The sequence below is a fragment of the Erinaceus europaeus genome, chromosome 9 (assembly GCF_950295315.1).
Source record: "Erinaceus europaeus chromosome 9, mEriEur2.1, whole genome shotgun sequence".
NCBI classification, from domain to species: Eukaryota; Metazoa; Chordata; class Mammalia; order Eulipotyphla; family Erinaceidae; genus Erinaceus; species Erinaceus europaeus.
In genome coordinates this window covers 56,769,193-56,790,049 of record NC_080170.1, presented here as the reverse complement: position 1 = coordinate 56,790,049, position 20,857 = coordinate 56,769,193, and the positions used below count along the sequence as shown (strand labels likewise).

Genomic DNA, 20,857 nt, shown 5'->3' with positions numbered 1-20,857 from the left:
CCAGGAGTCAGTGCTCACAGAACCCTGGCTCTTGGGACTGCAGAGCTATGGGGAGCAGGGTTCCCTAAGATCAGCAAAGCCAGCTGAACTGTACCCGGCCAAAGTGGGACTTGAAGGTCTGTCGGATCTGCTGCCGCTGGGCGTTGCTGCGATGTGTGATGATGTCAAGGATGGTGCCTTCATCCGTCCCTGAATAAGCAGAGGCACACACCTCAGAGCAGGCCTGTGGTCACCACTCACCCCATGGATTCCCACTGCTGAGGAATCAGGGCAGAACCTGTCCCTGTGGCCATGTGTTCCGAATCTCTAAGGATCCTTTCTTGGTGAAGATTGAGGGGCTGAGCCTGGCTTTAGGGCCTGGGCTGCCTCTAAGGACTATTTCCCAGCCCACCTGGGACTCCCTGCCGCTCGTGTCGCATGGGGGGATAAGTGACAAAGGGTTCCCCTACATTCTCCCTCTTCAGCCCCCCCTTGAAAGGTACTGCCCAAGTCTCTCTTCTATCTGATGTTGGACACTTCTGTCCCTCATACCTGGTTCACAGATTTGAGCCCTGGTCTCCACCTTTTGAAAGCATATCAGACTTGTTATTTTACAGCCCTGAACACACTAGGGAGAGTCTGTTCTTTGGATAAATGTAAGGAGACCCAGAAGGTAGAGGATTTCACCCAGGCCCTGGGGTGCTGGGGAGGGGCAGATGGGGGAGGGTAACAGAGACTAGACCCCAGATACTCTGTCCCTGCCATCTCTGACACCCATCAGAGATGCTTTTCCATTTGTGGTCAGTCAGAGGACTAGAAGAGGATGGCTAGATGGATACTCCCACCTTAGTACTGGGGTTCTTAGATACCAGAATGTATATTCTATATATGGAAACATGGGGATTCAGAACAATTAAAGGACAGTGACAATGGCAGGATAGGACCCCAGGCCTGGATACCCAGGACTCTAGAACTTTTCATCAGGATGGTATTCTGGGTGAGGAGGGGGTCTGGGGGCACTAAGTGTCCATGAAAGCTACAGTCATGCCCCTTATAAGCCTCTACACCCTCTCCCCTACTGTCAGAGCTAGGAGGCTTCTCTGGAAGCTGGAGACATGGGGTTAATTCCTTCTAGCCTATGGCTACCCCTGCAGTCCTGGAGGTCCACCAGCCCTCAGCCCTCACCAATTCCCTTCATGGCTTTCCGCAGGGCCTTTGCATCTGCATCAGGGTCGAAGTGTCCAGCTGCGTGTACAGTGCCCTTCAGCTGCAAGAAGCAGAGAGACACTCAGCTGGGTCCCTGGGGGTCAGCCAGGAGGAGCATGCGAGAGGGATAGGTCACAAGAGTCCCAAACCCAGCAGCCTAGGGGAGTGCAGGGTGAAGGCACAGCAGATAGATCCTGGGAGCTAGGGCTGAGGCCAGGGCAAGGCAAGTGCCAGGAAAAGGCAGTGTCTGACTCTGGCCCAGCTCCCTGGCCTCTGCCCTGATCCCAGGTTCCTGCCTCTCCAAGAGCCCCTCCCCAAAAGGCAACAGAATCTTCTGACATGCCAGGAGAGAGCTTCCCAAATGTCACTTGCTTCCAGATGACTCCAGAGTTTCCCATATCTGTGCATGTGCTTCATCATCTCTTAACATCTCTGCTTAATTCATCATGTTTTCTGTTCACACAAGTACTTTCACTTTGAAGCACTGAGGTACTTGTTAAGGTGAGGAATTTTGGCCACATTCTGTGATACAACCCAGTGTCTGACATGAGGCTCAAAGCCTGTTGTTAAACTAGTGAATGAAAATCATTCAATACCTCTGTCATGAATACTTAATATGTGTCACAAGAAGTTACCCATGAAAACAAAGGTGATCAGAACAAAAACCCATGTTGTCAAAGGTAACTGAGACTAACGCATAACATTGAATTTTCCAGAAGCAAAAGCACAGCACCTGAAGCTGGCTCTCAGCTCTGGGAATCAATAAGTGTGACCTCAAGCAAGATAGAAATCAGAAAGGAGCGGCTTCTCCCCATGTGGGGTTCAGTGGTAATGCCAAGGGGTTACTCCTCCAAAACTAAACCTATTTTTCACATCACATGAGGCCATCTTGCTGTAAAATTTGGGAAGTGCTATCCTAGAACAGTGCACTCTACCCAGCACTCTCATTTCAAAGACAGATTCAGAGACCCAGAGAGAGGTGGGATCTGCCTATTGAGTTCCAGCTAGTAGCAGGTGATGGAGAACCTGAGAGTACCAGAGTAATAGCTAGAGAGTAACACAGTGTCGGAGGAGTAGCTACATGGTACCAGAGTAATAGATAAAGAGTAACACAGACTGCCAGAGGAGTAGTTACATGGTCTCAGGGTAACAGTTGGAGAATAACAGAATGCCAGCATAGTAGCTAGACAGCAATCGCTGCAGAATAACAGTAGCAGAGTAACCTCTTGTGAGTAGCAGAGAAGCAGAGCCCCATGTCTGCATGGATGAATGCCATCTGCCCCTGCCCTAGAAATGGCTCCCCACTGTGTAGCCTTCTTTCCTGCCCTTACAGCACTCCTGCTCCCAGTCCTACAGTGCCCTGTGTGCCCTCTGCTTTCAGCCCCTCACAAATCCAGCCAGGTCTGCCCACAGGCTGGGGTTGTGAGGGGCAAGCACACATCTTGGTATGTTAGAGTTTGTTGAAGTGTGTTAGAGCGTATCAGAGCGTGTTAGAGTGAAAACAGGCAGCAGGCCCAGCCAGAATGCACATCCTCAGCCTAGGAGAGAAGAGGAAGCTGCTTTCCCGGGCTGGCCACCAGGGGGCATCTGGGGCTGCCCACGCAGCAGAATCAGAGGAGGAAGCTGAGGTGAGAGGTCAAGCGGGGTGGGGAGGGTCTGACCTCTACTCGGGCCACTGCACTAAGCTCCCACATCTGGTAGGCCACTTGCGCAGCCTCCGGGAAGAACTGGCCAGCAGCACTGGAACGGGGCAGGAAAGGATGGGGAGGTCATCAAGGGCAACACCCCACACACCACCTCACACAGCACAAATTACACACACTTGCACATGTAACACCAGATGCACTGCAAGTTCCACTGATCCCTTAGTCCCATCTTTCCAGCAGGGCCCCCTGTTTCTTGAGACCCCTGAGACTTTATAGTGTCAGCTTGGATCTAGAGCCCAGGCCCAAGTCAGCCAGGCTGTCCTGTCCACTGACCTCCCTGACTTCTTCATGATTTGGGTGATTTCTACCCTGGGGCCTGCCAGACAAGGCAGTGATGGATGTGTGGCCAGGTCACCCTATGTCTGTGACACTCCGGGGAGACTCAAATTCCCTCCCTCAGTCTGTCCAAGTTCAGAGAACACGACAGCACTTGGGACAGGCTCACACACTCTAGGGAGAGGTCCCTGCTCTGCCCAGCTCCCAGCTCCACTCTTCTCAGAGACCAGTCATGAGACATTGGTTGGTCCAATACCCCTTCTTCTTAGTTTTTGTTTGTTTTTCTTTTATTTCTCTCTTTCTTAATTGAAGTTTAGCTCTGGCTTATAGTGGTACTAGGGATTAAATCTAGGACTGTGGAGCCTCAGGCATGACAGTCCCTTTGTATAACCATTATGCTATCTACCCTTACCCTCCCCCACTTCTCATTTCTAGCCCTTTTCTCCTCTGCTACTTCCTCCAGCCCCTATCTCACCTCCTTCTCCCTGGAGCTCAGCCCATATGCTAGACCCCCAGCAGTGTGAGGGTATGTTCTGCAGGGCCTGCACCAGGACAATGTTGCATACCAACAGGCTGAATATGGAAGCACATAACTGTCACAGCTGAGCAACATCTATACAGCAGTAGGCTCAGCCCAGGGAATGCTCGCCGATGCATACTGCAGACTGGCCTTCCAGCTTTATGGGAACAGCTTTATGGGTTCTGTACCCATACAGAACCACATTTGTACACACACACACACACACACACACATACACTCCGCATCAAAATCATACATATAGATACACCTGGACTTTGGCCTTCCCTATGTTTCTGGTAGCCCTGAGGGCACTGACTTCCCCAGCTTGTCCATCCACTAGGATGAAGCCATGAAGTCCTGTCACATATGGGCCTGGGGCCCAGCAGTCACTTACTCGTCATCACCCCCACACAGCTTCAGCAGTGCCTTCTTGTACTCGCCAGATGTGTCATTCTGTACGGAAAGAAAATGTCAACTCCAGCCCAGAAGAGGGTTGGGGGAGGGCCTATAGGTCTCCTGGAGGGGGTTAGGGGGGTAGCTGAGGCTGAAAGATTTGAGGAAGCCAGTCCCCACACCCCTCACCCGGGCCTTCACCTTGATCATGCTGTAGAGAGACTTCTCATACTTAGTCCGGAAGATCTCTCGGATATCGAGCATATCCAGTTCACTGCGGGTGACCATGATGCGGATCAGGGTGTTGTCCCGGGTCCCCAACCCCTAGAAGGAGGTGCATTTGGAGAAGGGGCTTAGAGGCATGAGTGACAATGACACCATTTGTTGGAAAGGTGATGTGAAGAACAAAAAAGTAGGACATACCAAGCCCTGGGAGGTTCCCATGTGCCTCCTGCCTCTGCCCTTTCCCCATCATTGTCATTCCTGACCTGCCTTTCCCTGCTGTCACTTTTTATAGCTGTCACTTTCTGCCAGGTGTGGTTTAGGCTTGCATACTGGGCCTTTATAAGTAGATCACATGCAGTCAGCTCTCTACAATGCTCCCAAGGGGCCCCTGGCTGGCTTGAGCTTTTTCTAAATTGGGCAGAACTGCTGTGAACATCTGCAGAACAGGTAACATCCACCCAGGCTGAACTGCAGACCTGAACATAGAGCCACAACTGGAATGAGTCTAGGAAGGCCATCTCCAGGGCCTTGGGAATCCCTAGCCTCAAGAGCAGATACTCATTCACCTCAGTGCTTGGGAGCACAGCTTCTGTCTTGCAAACCAGCAGTATTGCTGGTTATGGGAATGAGTGTCACAAGTCTCAGGAGATGATAGCAAGACATCTCCAGAGTAGCCTTCTATATACCCGCATACACTGTACAGGTCTGCATAGGTGTGCACACATGTGTGCACACTTGAACATGACTTTGAGCAAATGTCCATGCTTGCAACACCTGCACATGCACCCACAGTGTGGAATGCACATACATATACCTCTGTACTTCTTTGTACACATCTGCTTACACAACGAGTGCACCTGCTACTCTACAGGTACATATATACCTGCATACAGTGTGCACAGGGGACCCTGCCTGTACTCACTACAGGTGCATGCACACTGACATACAGAGACAGCCTACCCATTCACTGTTTTAAAGGGCCTGGCCATTCAGCCCCTTTGGCTTGACCAGCACTGCCATCCTGCACTTTGGGGTCAAGAGGAAGGTGAACCAGGGGACATATGTTCTCTGATGCTTCCCTGGGCCAAGTGCCAGTACCCTGTCATGCAGTCAATCCTTGTGGACACTCTGTCAACAGGCAGTATGGGGGTAGGCAGAGGCTCCTCACCCGACATATGCCACCCCCCCCACACTCACCTTCATGGCCTTGAAGAGCCTTTCAGCAAAGTACTCGGGGGTGCTGCGGACACATTTCACTGGAGAGAGGGAGGAAGAGGAGTTACTCCAGCTGAGCAGGGGGGTGCCTGAGTGTGCTTCCCTTCTGGGGAGTCGAGGAGGGGTCACTGAGTTCAACCCCAGCAAAAACCCTGGAGCCTGAGAACCTGAAGCCCCATAGTTGTCGGGGCTTCCACTTTCATCACAGAGGGGGCTCAGGAGGTGGGGAAATTGTGTTGCAGTGAGGGTGGGGCAGCCCACAGCCCCACTTCTCTTTCTAGTCCTTGAACGTCAATGGCAGGCCAGTTCCTTGTGGTAAAAAGTGGGAAAGGTGTTCCCATCCTGGAAAGGCACCCTGAGCCCTAGAAATTTGGGTGGGATGATGCAGAGGGGCTAGAGAGGCACTCCAGGAAATGCTACCCACGAGTCCCTGGGGTAGCAGCATTTGAGGGCTGGTCAGGAGTCCCCATGCACATCATGGAGGCAACTGTGACCCTGGGGCCTGAGTGACTTGTTCAAGTCTTCAGCAGATTGGGGACTCTCAGGTTTCTATCTTGAGCACCCCCACTGTTAGTCAATTGCTAGCACCCCTCATGCTCTTAATGCATCACAAAGTGACCCAGAGGCAGTGAAGCAGCCCTAGAGCCAGGATACCACCCACCCCATGCAGCGACTGCACACAGTAGATACCTCACACAGCTGGCTCTCCCCATTGTCACCTCCTGAGCTGGCCTGTTGCCCTTTCTCCCTGGAGGGGTGGGAGGCCAGCACCCAGCTCATCCTTGGAACCCATTGTCACCTGCAGGCCAAAACCCACTTTTCCATTCCTGACTCCCACCCCCACCCTACCTGGGCCTCAGTCTCCAAGGTAGTGGAGTCAGCACATACCCACAGCCAACATCAGCTTCTCAAAGTCCCCGGATAGCTCCCCACGAATGCTGGCCTCGATGGGCTTCCCTGTGGTCCTCAGGTACTCGTCAAACACTGGTTAAAAAAACCGGGCAATGGGAGCACCCCACAATGGGTGAGGTGTGGGGTTGTGTAGAAGGGGCAGGAATGGTCATGTGGTATGTGCTATGTCTACACTGGTCAGATATGGTCACATTGTGTACATGTGATGGACAACTTCACTGGCCAGGTCTGGTCAGTATGTGTTGTGTCCAAAGTGACCACTGTGGCCACTGGTGGCCTGAATGGGAGGAAGGGTAGCTCTCATATCCGTGGAAAAGAAAGAGAAAAGGTTCTTGAGACATGTAGAGCAGTACTCCACTCCCCTCACCTCCCGAGCTTACCCAAACGCAGGTGCTGCTTGCTGCGATTTCCCAAGATGTAAATGAACTGGGCCTCATCTGTCCCCCACTTCAGTTCCCCAGCCTCATACAAGTCCTGGGAAGAACAAGGAACCTCAGGCCACGCCACCAATCCTGAGCCCAGGGGTCTTTGCACACTCCATATGCACCCCTATTTCTTTGTGGGGCAACTCCTACTTAACCTTCAAAGCCCAGAGTAAACAATGCCCCACCATCTTCTCCCTGTGTCATGTGCAGCCGCCACACTGGGCAGCATGCCCAGCACCCAGCAGGTGCTCAGCAAACATGCATGAACTGAATGAGTGCACAAGTGAGGGTGAAAATACATGTCACTCAGCCTGCAGGACAAGTGCCTTTAGAAGCTGCCACATGGAGCCTGTGTGGCCAGGGCTGGCTTCCTCTCCCAGCCTCCTGGGGTCCCTAGCCACCTCCCACAGCATCCAGCCCAAGGACGGCCATGGTCATGCTCACCTGCACATCCTGCTGCACCAGCTCCTCACTCACCACATCGTCATCCTCCCGGGTTCCCTGCCAGAGATGGGGGTGCATATTTAGTCTCCAGGGTTGAGGAGGCCTTGAGCACATAGGTGGAGATATGGGGGTGGGGTATGGACAGAACAACACCTCTGTGTTCCAGGGAATTATGGGATCTGTCTGTGGACTCTGCATCCTCGGGGCTGGGACCAAACTGGGAGTTTGGGAGACAACTAAGGTGTTTCCAGGTACCTACAGCCCAGAGGGAGCCTGGCCTTGAGACAGTGGGACAGAGGTGCTGGGGATGGTAATGGTGGTGGTGGGGGAGTGGTGGTGATAAGCCTTTCTGGACCTAAGGAGGAAATATCTTTATCTCTTTAAAGTGTTTTGTAAACACGTGGTGGTGGGGGGGTGGGTAGGGCATGTAGTGCAGTAGTGGAGGCCAATCTTCACATGCATGAGGACCTGAGTTTAAGCTCTTGCACCAAAAACAAAAAGCAGAAGAGCCACATTAGATGAGGGAAAAGAAGTCAACTTGGGTTTTGTTTTGTTTGTTTGTTGTGTGTGTGTGTGTGTGTGTGTGTGTGTGTGTGTGTGTGTGTGTGTGTGTGGTTTAGGAGGGAACAAAACTTATTGGAGATAGTAGTCTGCAGCCTCTGTGAGGTCCCCCAGAGCTGGGTGGGGAGCAGGGGGTGTGGCATGGGGCGCAGTGCTACTTCCCTAGGCTAAGCGTGTGCAGCTGGAAAGAAAGGGGAGCAGAGCAAACAGAGCATAGTAGAGGGAGATCATAGGAGGTGTCTCTGGGCACAGGAAGGTTGGTCACAGGAACATGCTGCCACCCATACAAGTGGTGTGTGTGTATGTGTGCATGTGCATGTGTACATGACAGACATGGCGCTGCTCAGGTTCTGCCCAAGATGAGCAGAGGGAGTAGTGAAGGGGATATAGCCAGGGGGGGTGGGCAGCGGGTGGAGGGTCTTCAAGTCCACTATCCACTAATTGACAAACAGAAGAAGCTCCTACAGCCCTCATCCCCTTCAGACAGAGCTGGGGAGGTCCCCTGCCAATGTGTCTCTGGGACGCACCTGTAGCAGGACCACCAGCATCTTCTGGAAGTGACCTGAGGTATCGCCTATGACATCGGCCTCCAGGTCCCGCTCGTAGGCTGCAGTGAAGGAACTTAGGCTCAGACCCACCTCAGGAGACCCCAGGCCAAGGTCCCTGATGTCCCAAGATCAGGCCCTTGTCACAAATCCCAAAGCCAGACTCCATGGCATGCAAGGCTGGGTGCGTGTGCCCAGCTCTGAGAAGAAACCCTCTCTCACCTCTCTCAGCTGTGCTGTGCCTCCACTCCTGCCTGGGCACAGTGCAGGACCCAGCCTCCTCCACTCTCCCAGCCTAACTCCCACCCAGCAGGGCTGTCTCACAACCCAGTCTGCTTTCAGTTATGACTCCTCCCCTGGGACTTGGCCTCTCACCTTTACCCAGTGCTTCCTTCTCAGCCCTGACAGGCTTCACTGCCCAACTGAGGCAGGTCTCCCCGTATACATTGGATGCTTTCCTCTCCTGTCTCCTGGCTTCCCACACAATGTGCATCCCCACACATCCTCTTGGGTCTCTGATCAATGCTTGTGCCTTCATCACTTTATCCTCTAAGCTCTTGGGGAAGAACTCTGCTAGACCCTGAGAACCTGCCCAGAACAGAGTGAGTTCCCACAGGACAGAGAAAGGGACAGATGGAAGGAAGGGAGGAGGGGAAGTTTCAGTGTGGAAGCCTCACCGTCCTTGTAAGCCTCCACTAGCTGGTGGATCTGATCATTGGTCCTGGAGGCTAGGATCTCGATGAGGCACTTTTCATCTGTGCCAGCACCCTGGAGGAAGGAGTTACTAGGTTATGGGGGGGGGGGGGGAGACAGAAGCAGCTGGAGCCAGGAGACCCCAGCTCCTGGTCCTGCCTTGTTGTGACACAGCATGGATTTTGGACATAATTAGCAGATGGCTGAGGCTGTTGAATGTAAATTAGCATACGGCTGACATCAGCCTATGAACATAGTACAAACTTACACAAACGCACAAGAGATTATGGGTGCATCAGAAGTTATTTAATTGCAAGCCTGGCAAAAGTTGGTCTCTCCTTTTCCAGCCTCTCTCTTCTTCTGGATGCTGAGTGCTTACTCCCCTCCCAGTGACCTGCCATGGCCACTTCTCCCGGGACCTATACACATGTAGCTGAACTCTGGTAACTAACTTATGGACTCATGAGTCCAGCCTAGTCCTATAGTTGTCGATAATTGCCTATCTTGCTGTACCTAAATAATACCGTTCCGTACCGCTGTACCACGATGCAATAAACCTCACAGTTGTTTAAAACTGCAACAAACCATTCCCCCAAAGTCTTTAATATTTTAATTTCTATACTACCTCAAATCTCAGTGCCCCTTAGGGACTGCTCCCCAAGAACAGACTACTTTGGAACCACTTACTCACTAAGGAGCTGCCTATCTGTCCTATCTTCTCTGGAAGAAAAGAGGAAAGACTAGTTCTTGGTCAAACTATCTGGAGACTAGAAAGGTCACCTCTCTGATGCAAAGTCCCTCAGCTTCTGGAATGAACTTGCAAGCTCAAATTGTAAAGTACATTCTACCTCTCTCCTGCTGCCCAGGGAGTGGCTGTGTGCCCCTGGCTAACGGAGCTGCTCCCTGATTCCTGAGCTCAGCCCACTCTGCTGGGAGCACCTTCCCACCTGGCCCCCAGCTCAGATCCTCCCCCAGCATAAACTTGACCTCAGACTTTTGAACACAGTTTGTCCCCATGTTCCAGGTGCTGCTGTCCATGAGCTTCCTCTGCCCACCATGTGCCCCATCTCTGCTGGCAGGAGGTGAGGTACCCATGTGAAGGTGCTTGAGCAGGGCCCACTCACCAGAGGGACCAGATCTTCCCTGAATTACAGCCTCTGCTTCCCTTCCTTTCTCCCTTTCTTTTTTTCTTGACAGAGAGAGAAAGAAAGGGAGGGAGAGAGAGAGAGAGAGAGAGATAAAGAGAGAGAGAGAGAAGCTTCCTCCACAGTGGGGATTTGAACCTGGGTTGTGCACATGGCAAAGTAGCGCACAATCCAAGTGAGCCATTTCTCCAGCCCCAGTCCCCACTTCTTACCGAGATGGCATCTTTGATTTCTTTGGCATCACAGTAGGCAAGTGGCCTCATCAGGCCTACAATCAGTCTCTCAAATTTGCCCATCAGCTCATACTTCAAGTCAGCGATAAGATCCTGGGGACATGAGGGAAGAAGCAGGAACAAGGAGAGACACTCTAGTGAGTTCTATTCTGTAGACCCCAGGAGGTGGCATCAGCTCAGCTGCTGTCCCCATACCTCCATGAACCTATTGAGGGTCAACAAGCTACCTGCTAAAATGTAGCTGCACTCCTAATGACCTGGGTCCTGACCCACCCCCCTGCTCCACCTTAGAGTCACCTTGCCATAGAGGGACTTGTAGCTCTGGGAGATCTCCTGTCTCTGCCTATTGCTCCGAGAGGTGATCAGCTCCAGAATGGCTTCCTTGTCACTGCCTGCAAAAGAGAGGCAGATCACAGACCTCCACCACCCATCAGCCCTGGGAAGTGGTCTGCTGTCAGGCTAGTAGGGTTCAATGGAAGATCTTAGGTGCCTGTGGAGCCCCTATAGCATCTGAGCTCAGGGGATTCCCCCATCCAGCACCTCATCACACAAGAGGGGAAACTGAGGCAAGGTCCCAGCCCATGTCTTAGTGAAACCCTGGCCAAGAAAATCCCAATGTCAGGATAGGATACTCCAGAAGGGAAAGAAAAGAGCAAGAAGCACTGGGGCAGCATTACCCCCAGAGAAAGGCAAGAGACCCACAGGTGTATCAACTCTGGGGCAGCAGATAGGGGGGTGTCAACTGAGGGGGTATGGCTTCTCAGGTCAAGGGCAGGGCTATGGGGGTCTATAACATTGCATCAAAAAGCTATGCAATAATAAAAAGGGGGGGGAACAAAATCATGAGTAGGCATGCTTTTCACATACCCCCAGGACTCGGGACTATGCTCCCCTGTGGGGTGTCCCTCTCCCCATTCTGACAACTACACCCTTTCCAGCTGAGGACTCACCAAAACCCTTCATGGCGGAGTACAGAGCCTCTGCGTCCTGGCCGGGGTCGAAGTCCGGGAAGTCTCGCACGGAGCCACGGTACTGGGCACCCTGAGGACAAAAGGGGATGATGAACTGACCCACTCTGACCCACTCACTTTGGTTCAGATCCTCCAGCCCAATTTCAGTTAGAACCCCATCCCCCATCTCAGGTCACCATGCTCTCACCCCTGACATACACACTTAGGTCCTGGGATGAGTCCAGCCTGAGCTCCCTTTTGCTCAAAGCAAGTGCTCAAATGGCTACAGGAAGTCTAGAATGGGGTGGGGGGGGGAGGAACAGGTGGTGGTGTAGCTTGTTGTATGCTTTACATTGGGTTGTTCTAGCTCTCCCCCGCCAAGAGGATTGGATCAGTCCTGCTAGTTTCGCAGCCCGCTTGGCCCCGCCCCTAGGAACCCCGGGAGGGTTCGAGAGTTGCAGAGTTTGAGAGTGCTTGGCACTGCCGCAGGGGAAAGAGGCAGCAGAGTTTTGTTTGGTGATTAGTTTGGTTTAGTTTATGAATCGTTGTTCCTGAATAAAGAAATACAGCTGCCCTGCCCAGCCGTTGTCTCTGCATCTCTGTTACCTGCCCGTGAAGCTAGCCTGGCCAGCTGGAGACTCCGAATTTTAACAACAAATTTATGAATCATTGTTCCTGAATAAAGAAATACAGCTTCCCTGCCCAGCCGTATGTCTCTGGTCGTCTCTGTTACCCACCCGTGAAGCTAGCCCGGCCAGCTGGAGCCACCGAATTTTAACAACAGTAGCTGATTTTTTTTTAAATGGATCTTTTTTTAATTTTTTATTTATTTATTTATTTATTTTCCTTTTTGCTGCCCTTGTTGTTTAACATTGTTGTGGTTATTAATGTCGTTGTTGGATAGGACAGAGAGAAATGGAGATAGGAGGGGAAGACATAGAGGAGGAGAGAAAGACAGACACCTGCAGACCTGCTTCACCACTTGTGAAGCGACTCCCCTGCAGGTGGGGAGCTGGGGGCTCGAACTGGGATCCTTATGCAGGTCCTGGCGATTCCGCTGCGCCACCGCCCGACTCCCATGGTGTAGCTGATTAAGCACACACATTACAGTGCACAAGAACCTGGGTTCAAGCCCGTGGTCCCCACCTGTGGGGAAAAGCTTCACGATTTGTGAAGCAGGGGTGCAGGTGTCTCTCTGTCTCTTTCCTTCTTTATATCACTCTCTCCGCTCAATTTCTCTTTGTCTCTATCCAATAATACATAACATAACATAACACAACACAACACAACACAACACAACACAACACAAGACAACACAACATGAACATCTAGGGACCGGGTAGTGGTACACCTGGTTGAGCATACATGTTACAGTGCATAAGAACTCAGGTTCTAGCCCCCAGGGGGAAAGCTTTGCAAGTGGTGAAGCAGTGCTACAGGTGTCTCTCGTTCTCTCTCCCTACCACCTCTCCCCTCTTGATTTCTGGCTGTCTCTATGCAATAAATAACAATAATAAAAAATTTTTAAAAAGAAAGTCTAGAATAGGTGCCAGGTGGTGGTGCACATGGTAGAGTGCAAACAGTATCATACATAGGTTCAAGCCTCCACTCCCCACCTGCAGGGGAAAAGCTTCATAAGTAGTGAAGCAGTGTTGCATATGTCTTTTTCTCTTTCATGATCTCCCCCTTCCCTCTCTATTTCTCTGTCTCTGTCCAATAATTTTTTAAAAACTAATAAGATACTTTTTTAAACAGAAGCATTACAAGAGGGGCTTTTAAAAATATTTATTTTCCCTTTTATTGCCCTTGTTGTTTTTATTGTTGTTGTAGTTATTACTGTTGTTGTCGTTAGATAGGACAGAGAGAAATGGAGAGAGGAGGGGAAGATAGAGAGGGGGAGAAAAAGATAGATACCTGCAGATCTGCTTCACTGCCTGTGAAGCAATTCCCCTGCAGGTGGGGAGCTGGGGGCTCGAACTGGGATCCTTACGCCGGTCCTTGCACTTTGTGCCATGAGAGCTTAACCCTCTGCACTACTGCCCAACTCCCTAATAAACTATTTTTAAAGAGAATAAAAAGAAACCCTGAACATGATGGGGAGATCCTCCCTGAACCCCCTATAACACTCCCCCTCTCCCATTGGCAGGACTGGGAGAGGTTGCAGACTGGCTGAGTGCAGAAGTGGAGGACCCTAGAGGCCCATGGTCCATAGCACTTCACAATTTACTGAGCCCTCTCCCCTCCACTTGTGTGATCATCTTGCAACCTATCACAGAAATGAGGAACCTGGCCTCAAGAAGGAGGAGGACCCTTTCCCTCTGCTCTGGGTTCCTGGGCTTTTGCCAGCTGTTGAGGGTAGAAAAGGCCATCCTCAAATTCAATACCAGAACTGAGCCAGGCCACTCCAGGCTAAAGACTCAGAGGCCAGAAAGCAGGAGTCTCCTGCACAGGGACTAAGAAATAGCCTGAGTCAGGCAAAATCCTTGGGGAAACAGCAGAGGCTGATCCCAGCTAGAAGAGGGAGGGGTGTGTGTGTGCGTGTGTGTGTGTGTGTGTGTGTGTGTGTGTGTGTGTGTGTGTGTGTGTGTGTGTGTGTGGTGGGGTGGGGGTGGGGTGGTAAGTGGAGTAAAAGTTACAGGACAGAGCCAGCCTCCTTCTAGCTCCGCCCCTGCAGTCCCAGAGGGCCAGTCTGGGGCCCCCTTAGTCCTGCCAACTCCTCAGGCTGCTCTAAGGTATGTGAGTGTGGGCGCAGAGCTGCTATTTAAAGTCCTGACAGGGCAGATGGAAACAGGGCCCTGTGAATCCCTTGCAACCCAATCATCCCCTGGGCCCAGATGAACAGAGCACTAGTGCCACCCGCATCGCAGCCCCTGCTCAAGACTTTACAGGGATGGGGTAGAGTGGAGGGGAGGGGGGCAGAAGCCAGATACAGTGGGTGCAGGCCAGACCATCTGTCCCCTGCACAGAGATGGCCATAGACACACTCAGGTATCCAACAGGGAATTCACCTGCCACTGTCCCCCCACCCCCACCCCCAGTTTCTGGATACCCTCACGCCAGGCAAAAGCAGATAGCAGATCAGACAGCAGTGGCCTCTGTGATTAATGGAGTAGCTGCCACAGGGCTGCATAGCTGAGAACTGCAGGAGAAGGGCCCAGCAGGACCAAGATTTAATGCTCTTTACTTTTGTCCTGAGAGGAGAAGCACCATGATTACAAGGACTGAGGCTACTACTTTAGCTCAGTGTGTAGCAGCTAAAGGGGGAGGGCCCCTCCTCCTGGCACAGGACACCCCCACCCCCTGTATCTGGCAGGTAGCACTTTCTGGAAGCCAACTCCTGGGCCCTGCACTGAAGGACAATGGTGAGCCCTATGCCTTTCTCTCCATCTGCCCAAGCCTGTAGCTTGACCCTACTCATTCCTCAGTTTAAGTTTCTTTAGCCCACTTCTCCATCACTTATTCCAGGGCAGCCTACTAAGGCTGAGGACAGAGCAAGGCCATCCTGATATCACCTGGCACCCATAAAGCCCCCCCAAAAGAACAGTGACATGTCTGAAACCATAGGGCAGGACAGAGGGTCCTGCTGGAAAGGGAACCCAGGCTCATCTAACAGACCCAGCTGTCTCCCTGCTGGGTGGGGAGCAGGCTGGGGCAAAGTAGGAGGCAGACAGCTCCTCATGCCCAGGGCCCACCCCAGGGTGACTACAGTGGGGACAGGAAGGAACAAACGAAGGTGGAAGTGCCCCAGGATGAAGCACTGGGCCCCCTAGGCCACACAAAAAGTGTGATGAGAACATTCTGGGTGATAGGCAGGGCAGAAGGCAGGTCTGTAGGTGGCCTAGGACTGTAGGCCATAGCATTGGAAGAAAGGGCTTGGGGACACAGCACAGCTCAGATCCTGTAGCCACCCTCACACTAACTGGATGGCTTCTGTGTCCCAAGAGCACTGGGTAGTCTGCTCACCCTGCTCTCCCTGCCGGGGACTGTGCCTGACCCTGGGTGCCTGCCATGGAGGGGATGAACAGCAGAGAAGGGACTTTCCACCTGAAATATTCAGCAGCTGTGGCTGCCAGCTGGTGAGCAGCCTGTGCTTGGGGCTCAGCCCCACCCCAGCTGCTGGCTCTGGAACCAGGAGCAGAGTGCCTATCACCCCATGGCCTGCTTCTCCCAGCCTCTGCAGCCCTGGGTCTGGCTCCATGCCTGCCCTCCAGCCTATCTTTAAGTCCCAACCTGACACACACAGGACACCCACCTACCGTGCCAGGGGATTAGAGACCCCTGGGACTTAGCCACCTGGAGATCCTGCCTGTAGGAGGACTACTGCCCATATTGCAGGTAGCAAATAGCCATGGCCAGCCAGGAAGAGGGGTGGTCATGAGAGGATCCCTCCTTCTCAATTCAGCCAACAGGGAAACTCCCTGGTAAACCCTGACCCAGAATGACCACAGCTCAGCCACAACCAGAGAAAATGCTCTGATACACTCCAGGCTCTACTGTTAGTAGAGTGGTATGGCATGAAAGACTGGGGTCCCTAAGATGGGGAGACGGGAACAGGAATATGGCTCCTTGGGAGCAGAAGGTCTGCTGTCTGGCCACCATCTCTCTTCCCAGGAACTTCTCTTGGGCCAGGGACTCAGGTGAGACCTGCTCAATGATGGTTCTGTTGTCTGGGTCAAGCAGAGAGCAAGACAGGTATGTTTCTTCTTTCAGGCAGCCCAGGAGACAGAAAGGAAGCCTGGAGCTTGGTAGCTAGCTTGTCAACCTGCCCAAGATAAGAACTTGCCCAAGAATAAAGCCTCCCAGAGTCACATAGGCTGGATCACAACAATATTGTTACCTGGATTTAGCCAGACCTGAATTTCAGACTTCTAAATCACATGAGACTACATGCTTTTCTGCTTACAACATTCTGTGCTGCACCTGAAAATGGAGCCTTTCGGGCTGGGACAAAGTCTAGAGACCTGTCTGTTCCTTTCTCCTGAAGCTGAGGGCATGTCTGCCTGGATGTGGAAGGAAAAGTACAACCTAGGGCATCCTCACCTGTGGTTTGGCCATGGTTTCAGGTTCTGAAGCAGCAAACACTGTGGGGAAGAAAAAGACACCATGAGATCTCCTGCATCCTGACTTCTACTCCCATCCTCATCCTCCTTAGGGGGGAGGAGAGGGCAAGGAGTTGAGCAGGCAGGCCAGTGATCTACTCTCAGCATCCTCCCCATGGCAGAGGTTCCCACCCCACCTCCATTCCTGCTGTATTTTTATGAGAGAAAGACACCAAAACAACCCTCAGCTCTGACAAATGCAGGTGTCAGGGATCTAATCTGAGTCCTCAGACATGCAAGCCTGGTGCTCTAATGTGTTAAGTTATTTTCTTCTTACTGAAGGAATGGAAGAATGGGGTTTAGAAGTCCACATAACTTGCTCATGGCTGCACAGCTTAGAACTAAACTCTACAGAGTCCAGATTCCCCTGCTCCTTGCACTATGTCCTGAGCTTCTGATAAGGGGACAGCAGGGCACTGGGGACCAAGAGTCACACCTAAGTGGTCAGTACAGACTTCTCTAGCACCCACTCCACAGCTTCAGACACAGAGTGACACATGTAAGAGGCTGGACCTGCCCTTCAAAAAAACAACAGATGCAAACGAAGGCTTGGTTAGGAAAGATGGGGTGGGAGGGAAGGCTAGATCAGATGTTGGGGAGACACATGGTATGATCTCTGGTGAGGAGGAGATATAAAGGGAGAGAGACAGAGAGAGAGAGAGACCTGCAGCTCTGCTTCACCATTTGCAAAGCTTCCCCCCTGCAGGTGGGGACTAGAGGCTCAAACTTGGGTCCTTGCATACTGTAACAGGTGCACTCAACCAGGTGCTCCACCACCTGGCCCCAAGTAAGCTCCACTTCTATAGGAAACACCTGGGTGTGCAGTGACTGTGTAATAATTTTCCACAATGAGCTAAAAGAATATATTCTCCAGTGTTTTGCAGTAATGTAAACCAATGGGAAATTGGAATTATTTTATTTTTTTGACCAGAGCACCACTTAGCTCTGTCTATTGGCAGTGCTACTGCTGTACTATATCCCCCAGATAAATTTTTACTTAAAAAATAGCTCAGTGTGGCTGATGTGATGGTAGAGAATGGCAATGAAGCTAGGGCTGGTAGGGCTGGGACTAGGGATGGTGCCTGGACTTTCCTCTGAAGGATGAGAAATGGGGGGTGAGGGAGGAAAGAAACATCAAACACAGTCATAATCATTCTTTACAGAAGAGGGACTGGGGGGGCTGGGGTGGAGGGTATCAGGAAATAGAGCCCACAGTGAAGGAACAGAAAATAAAGCTGTTTACCCAAGAAGAAATGAGAAATAGGATGTGCTCAGTTTGGGGGAGGAAGCTCTCGGTAAAAGGCAGCAGCAGAGAAGCAGCCTTGTCTCTAGCTCAGCTGGCATCTGTGCAGACTCTTCCACGTGTTGCTTTTCATTTTTATTAATTTATCCACGGGGGAAGCTAGGTGGTGATGCACGTGGTTGAGTGCACATGTTACAATGTGCAAGGACCTGGGTTTGAGCCCCCAGCCCCCACCTGCAGGGGGAAAACTTTGCCTGTGGTGAAACAGTGTTGCAGGTCTGTCTCTCTCCCTCTGCATCCATCACCTCCTTCCTTCTTGATTTCTGGCTGTCTCTATCCAATAAATAAATAAATAAATAAATATAATTTGTATAAGTTTTTTTAAATATTTATTTATGTATTTATTCCCTTTTTGTTGCCCTTGTTGTTTTTTATTGTTATAGTTATTATTGATGTTGTCGTTGTTGGATAGGACAGAAAGAAATGGAGAGAGGAGGGGAAGACAGAGAGGGGGAGAGAAAGACAGACACCTGCAGATCTGCTTCACCGCCTGTGAAGTGACTCCCCTGCAGGTGGGGAGCCGGGGGCTCAAACCAGGATCCTTAAGCTGGTCCTTGCATTTGGCGCCACGTGCGCTTAATCCTCTGAGCTACTGCCCGACTCCCAAGTAAATATAATTTAAAAAATTTTTAATTTAAGTTCATTTATCCACTGGCATTTCTCTGCACCTGTGGTTCCACTGTGCCCAGTGGACTCTTCCCCACCTCCCTTTCTCCAGATAGAGGGTGAGAGAAAGAAAGAAGAGATCCCACAGCACCTTCCACCACTCAAGAACCTTCCCTGTTGCACAGGGCTCTCACGTAGTACCAGACACTCAAAGTTGGGTCAAGTGTGTGCTCTATAGAGTGAGCCTTCCCCAGGCCCCTCGTGTTCCTTTTCTTTATTTTTTTAAATTTTTTTATATTTATTTTCCCTGTTGTTGCCCTTGTTTATTATTATTATTATTGTTGTTGTTGTTATTGATGTCATTGTTGTTGGATAGCACAGAGAGAAATGGAGAGAGGAGAGGAAGACAGAGAGGGAAAGAGAAAGACAGACACCTGCAGACCTGCTTCACCGCCTGTGAAGTGACTCCCCTGCAGGTAGGGAGCCAGGGGCTCAACCTGGGATCCTTCTGCCAGTCCTTGCACTTTGAGCCATGTGCGCTTAACCTGCTGTGCTACCGCCCGACTCCCTTCTGTTCCTTTTCAAAAGTGATAATGACATATTACCCAGACTTTGAGAGGTCTGCAAGTAGCTGTGCTGAAAAAGGTAGAAACCATGGAGGCAGTTCAGAGGCTCTTAATGCCCCTCAAATGTAGAGGCAATGACCCCTGACCCTGATCCCTAACTGAGACAGCACCTCACAGTGGGGAGAACCATAGCCCTGGACTCAAGTCTACTCTGTCACTCATTAAACATGTGACCTGGGGCACAGGGCCCACAAGGGCTGAGGAAACCGTTGCTTTGGCAACCAGAACAGCACAAACACACAATTCTTCCCCAGGAAATGGAGGCTCCCCACAAGGAGGCCCACATCTGCCCCATTGGGCAGGGGGCCAACTCTGGACTTCCCCAGGCCTATGGGGAGGGGAAGGCAGGCCCCCATCCCCAGGCTAACAGAGACAGGTCTGACAGGAAGTCAGTGCAGCTGGGGCTGTCCCCCATCCCTGCAGCCTCCAGAGTTTTGGCCTCACTGCTGGAAACTTCAGCTGCTGGCAGCTTCCCAGGTCCATCTGGAAACATGCCCCTTTGGAGGGGGCCTGACTGAGGGGCCCCCAGTCTCTGGGGCAGTTTTCTTGGGCTTTACACAAGACTGTATGTACACCTGGACACAAACTCCTGAGGAATACATGTCCAGACTGCAGGTCAAGGGTCAGATGGACAACAAAGCCCCATTTGAGGGTGCAAGGACACCACCCTGGCTAGAGTGGGACATCCCTCCTGGGACAAACAGACCCAGATGACTGAAGAAACACCATATATCCACTTCTTCAGCAGCCCACTACTCACAGATCAGCTCTAGAGGCTGATCTCTCTCAGAGATGGAGAGCACTTGCCAGACCCCCTACTACAGCTTCAATCCCTGCCTCACAACCCTGGCCTAGCAGCCCCCACAGCTATATCCTGGCTGCAAAGGACCGCAGGAGACAAAGGCAAAGCCAGATATACACAGTCATCAGTGCCTCAGATGAGCCAGATGCTTCTCTGGGCCTGTTTCTTCATCTATAGAAAGGGACACGATCACTTCTCTTTAGAAAAACCCAGAGCAGAGATGAGGTTTCTCAAAATTTCAACCTGAAATCATCATAACAAAATCTCTGCATAGCAGTCCTGGTGGGTTTCCTTTAACTGTGTTTCTCTTCTTTCAGCAACCCCAAGTCTCCCCAGCCTGGGCTTCACAGGCTAAGTAGTCCAGAAACCCCACCAAGCAAAGCCATGGGGGTGGCCACCCTGTGTTGACCTCACCTTTTAGCCTACCAGTAAACCCTTTTCTTACTTCTTTCTCTGCTGGGGACACAAAACTCCAGGAGACAGCTCTGGGCGGGGTGAGCAGAGTAGGCAGCTGGGCAGCAGAGGGCTTGTCCAAGCCAGGAAGAGGACACAGGCTCAGAGGTCAGATGTGGCCTTGAGGCTCCATCAGTGCCAATCAGTAGCTCAGTGACTGAATACATTTATGAAATAACTGAATCTCAGTTTCTGCTCTTGCAAACTACACATACAAAAATGCCTGCAAAGGGGGTCAGATGGTGGCACCCCTGGTAAAACACATGTTATAGTGTGCAAAGACGGGTTCATAGCTCCCATCCCTACCTGCTGGGGGAAAATTCTTGAGTGGTGAAACAGTGTTGTAGGTGTCTTTCTCTCTCTCATTCTCTCTTCTTCCCTTCTCTATTGATTTATCTCTTCCTTCTCTTTATATTTATCTCTGTATCAAAATAAATTTAAAAATATTTATTTTATTTTTTATCAGAGCACTGATCAGCTCTGACTTATGGCAGTATGGGGGACTGAACCTGAAACTTTGGAACCTCAGGCATGAGAGTC

General features: G+C 51.4%; 1 protein-coding gene across 2 annotated transcripts in view; it reads right to left on the bottom strand.

The window, feature by feature from the left end:
- Positions 1–20,857, bottom strand: part of ANXA6 (annexin A6) — a 38,992-nt gene that overhangs the window by 11,471 nt on the left and 6,664 nt on the right. For both annotated transcript variants that reach the window (XM_007528769.3, XM_016190661.2), the window contains exons 2-16: positions 16,469–16,509; positions 11,429–11,519; positions 10,776–10,870; positions 10,458–10,571; positions 9,085–9,175; positions 8,390–8,469; positions 7,302–7,358; positions 6,813–6,906; positions 6,409–6,504; positions 5,503–5,561; positions 4,282–4,404; positions 4,082–4,140; positions 2,847–2,925; positions 1,165–1,246; positions 95–189 (exon numbers count right to left, since the gene is read on the bottom strand). In XM_007528769.3, the coding sequence (XP_007528831.1) occupies positions 95–189; positions 1,165–1,246; positions 2,847–2,925; positions 4,082–4,140; positions 4,282–4,404; positions 5,503–5,561; positions 6,409–6,504; positions 6,813–6,906; positions 7,302–7,358; positions 8,390–8,469; positions 9,085–9,175; positions 10,458–10,571; positions 10,776–10,870; positions 11,429–11,519; positions 16,469–16,483 (1,230 nt within the window). In that variant the 5' untranslated portion in view covers positions 16,484–16,509. The remainder of the gene's footprint in view (positions 1–94; positions 190–1,164; positions 1,247–2,846; positions 2,926–4,081; positions 4,141–4,281; positions 4,405–5,502; positions 5,562–6,408; positions 6,505–6,812; positions 6,907–7,301; positions 7,359–8,389; positions 8,470–9,084; positions 9,176–10,457; positions 10,572–10,775; positions 10,871–11,428; positions 11,520–16,468; positions 16,510–20,857) is intronic.